This window comes from Ochotona princeps, chromosome 16 (genome assembly GCF_030435755.1).
Source record: "Ochotona princeps isolate mOchPri1 chromosome 16, mOchPri1.hap1, whole genome shotgun sequence".
NCBI classification, from domain to species: domain Eukaryota; kingdom Metazoa; phylum Chordata; class Mammalia; order Lagomorpha; family Ochotonidae; genus Ochotona; species Ochotona princeps.
The window spans coordinates 1780804-1783814 of NC_080847.1; the positions used below are offsets into that span (position 1 = coordinate 1780804).

The window sequence follows — 3011 nt, forward strand, 5'->3', positions numbered from 1 at the left end:
CGCTTCCAGAAGCAAGACTCAGAAAAGTGGCTCACGGAAACTACTCTACTGCGACTTTACTCGTTTAACAATTTCTTGCCAAAATCCAGAATGTCCCATGGCACAGGACTGTGAGACGAGGTTCTGTCAACGGGCCCACTAGCCAAATGCCAAGAAGAGCCAACCGGGAACCAGAAAATCCAGGCCTCCCATGGGGATGGCAAAACCCAAGCTCCTTGCAGGGCCTGTCCCAGGCACCTACACGGCCCTGCTGTGCAGTAGAAGTGTCCCCGCCAGCAGCTTCATCCCGGGGCAGGATGCCTACCCTAGCACACCTCCATTTGTCCCTCCTGATTCAAGACACAAGTCACCTGCTTTATAGCCAGGATTTACTTCCTCGGCACACTAGGGAGGAATCTACTCTCATTTAGTTCTCAGAGAGGGACCACAAGGGATTTCGCGTCAATCTGTCATTTATTAGGACTGGTACTGTTGGACAGAAGGGTTTCCAGTAGATGCTCAGCGTCACAGGTGACGGACAAGCAGGGCCCGGCTCCCGGCCGCTCCTACTTCTTCCACTCGTTCTTGTCGTAGTCCCACTTGGCAGAGAAGCCGTGGATGGGGCCGACCTTCATGTCCAGCATCCTCTTGGTCTGCATGGCCACCCAATCCTTGTCAAAGGTGTGCGGGATGGGGCCGTACACTGCAAAGCAATTCCACGAAGCAAGTCTCCAGCAGCAGCCTCTATAGCCATGGCTGTCCGGGCCCTCCCAGCACTGCGGGACGAGGCCAGCACAGTAGCTACCTGTCGGCCTCCACACAGCTCTCGTCTCTAGGCACAAACACTTCTTACTTTAAAAAGAGTCCTTGTTTCCTGAGGCCCTGGAAGCAGCTCCCCCTCTCTGGAAAGGCCCCCCAGTGCATGATGGGCCACCCAAGGCTGCAGCCACCCTGGCCACGCCGGGCCAAGGCGAGCCCACTCCAGGGACCACTCACCATAGTGCTTCTCCCAGATGAGGACGAGGGCGGTGAAGCCGATGAAGAACAAGGCCGCGCCCACCACTGTCTTCCACTCGCTGGTGCCTCTGTTCATCTCAGCGAAGCTCTCGTTGAACTGGATGCGATACACTGGGGGCGGAAACACAGCCAAGTGCGGCAGGGACTGGCACGGGCCGGCCGCACAGGACAGGGCTCCAGTCCGCAGGCAGCCGCGGTGACCTGCCACGGACAGCTGTGGACGGCTGTCCTCCACGCAGCCACCCAGTCACCCTCACCCACGCAGGGTCCGCCGGCACGGCCCTCGGGTACTCACGTTCGACCTTCTCGTCCCTGGTGAGGCTGCCCCAGGGGGCCTTCTCCTTCTCCTTCAGCGCCTTCTGGCCGGCGGACAGCTGCTTCACGTGCGCCACGTCAGGCAGCGGGTAGTCCCGCCGGTCCACATAGCTCGGCAGGGCATAGTCCTCACTCTTCACAACGCTTCCTGAAGGTGACAAACAGGATGGCACTCCCGAAAACCAAAACGAGCCCCTGAAGCTCCCTCGGGAAGCCTGGGCCAGCACAGACCTGGTGGACACAGGACACAGACCTGGCGGGCCACGGCGCCTCAAGGGACACCACTCAAGATGTCCGCCCCAGCCTCGCAGGCACCACTGCCTCTGCCACAGCCCAGTCTCACACAGAGACCTCAGGTCAGGGCAGCCAGAACCGTGAACAGCAGAGCCTCCCGACAGCACGGCTGTGTCAGGGCAGGTGCCGGTGGCACAGATGTGACTGGTACTCCGTGAGACACCGTGGCTGGTCTCAGAGAGGGCGGCCTGGACCTCACCTCGGAAGGCACACAGCCCACAGGACAGGACAAGGAGATGACAAGGACCAGTCGCTGGGCAGAAAGGCCAAGACAGGTGGGGGAAGGGGAGGACAGGGCAGAGTGCAGAAAGCAGTGTCAGGAAGGGGAGACAAGGCCGTGGGGGGGCACAGAAGGTTCCAGACAGCGCCTGCTGCCATGAGCGCCTCAGGCACATGGCCAGGGGGCATCGACGTGGTCAGTGTCCAGGTGGCAGCTTTGTGTAATGGCACCGGTTCCAGTCCTGGCTGCTCCACGTCCGACCCAGCTCCCTGTGGAGGCCTGGGAGCGCGGCCGAATACGGCCCGTGGGCCCCGACGCACAGGTGGCAGACCTGCAGGGCACTCTGCTCTGCCCACACAGCCCCTGGGGAGCGACCAACGGGGCTCATCTTCCCCCGGCCCCTCGTCCTGTGAATCTGCCTTCCCAACTGGAAGAAAAAGAAGTTTTCCTTACACATACAGGCAGGCGTCACTCACCGTGGGCCCGCAGACACACCGAGGTGGAAACTGCTCGCCTGCCGATGAGGCCGAACACCCTGGAGGCCAACATTCTGAAAGAAAACGGGCACCGTCCCTGGGCACTGGGCACCCAGCACCTGCTCCGGGGGGCGGCTTTTTGTCTGTGTGCCCCCAGATAGTTGTGAACGCAAATGCAAGCCTCGTCTCCACTTGTCCCTGGACGAACCCACTGAATAGCCTCAATTAAGGTTTTACTTCTGGGTTTCCGCGGGTTTTGACGGAGCACGTTTCAGAAGAAAGATAAAAAACAACCTTTCTTTAAAAAAAAAAAAAGTGGAAAGATGGAAAGAACGTCTCAAGGTGACTGAGAAGGCACGTCGTTGCCCTGCGGGGTGGGGCCGCAGGGGGCGGCTGGCGGGCACTGGACCCCGCACTGCACCCCGGGCAGGGCCACCCGCGACCCAGGCGCCCCACGCCCCTGACCGCGCCGGGGACAGGCCCTGCAGGCGGCACTGCCACCCGCGACCCACGTCCTGCAGGACGACCCGGCCACCCGCGATCCACGCCCTGCGGGACGACCCGGCCACCCGCGACCCACGCCCTGCAGGACGACCCGGTCACCCGCGATCCACGCCCTGCGGGACGACCCGGCCACCCGCGACCCACGCCCTGCAGGACGACCCGGCCACCCGCGACCCACGCCCTGCAGGCGGCACTGCCACCCGCGA

The 3011-nt window shown here is 62.1% G+C and overlaps 1 protein-coding gene across 1 annotated transcript; it reads right to left on the bottom strand.

Moving 5' to 3' along the window:
* Positions 1–527: 527 nt before the first annotated feature.
* LOC101530187 (cytochrome c oxidase subunit 4 isoform 1, mitochondrial) lies at positions 528–2426 on the bottom strand. Its single transcript, XM_004584070.3, has 4 exons — positions 2302–2426; positions 1292–1459; positions 976–1107; positions 528–682 (listed from the first exon to the last, which is right to left on the bottom strand). The coding sequence occupies exons 1-4, from the start codon at positions 2372–2374 to the stop codon at positions 546–548; spliced, it is 510 nt and encodes a 169-aa protein (XP_004584127.2). The 5' UTR covers positions 2375–2426; the 3' UTR covers positions 528–545.
* Positions 2427–3011: the final 585 nt, after the last annotated feature.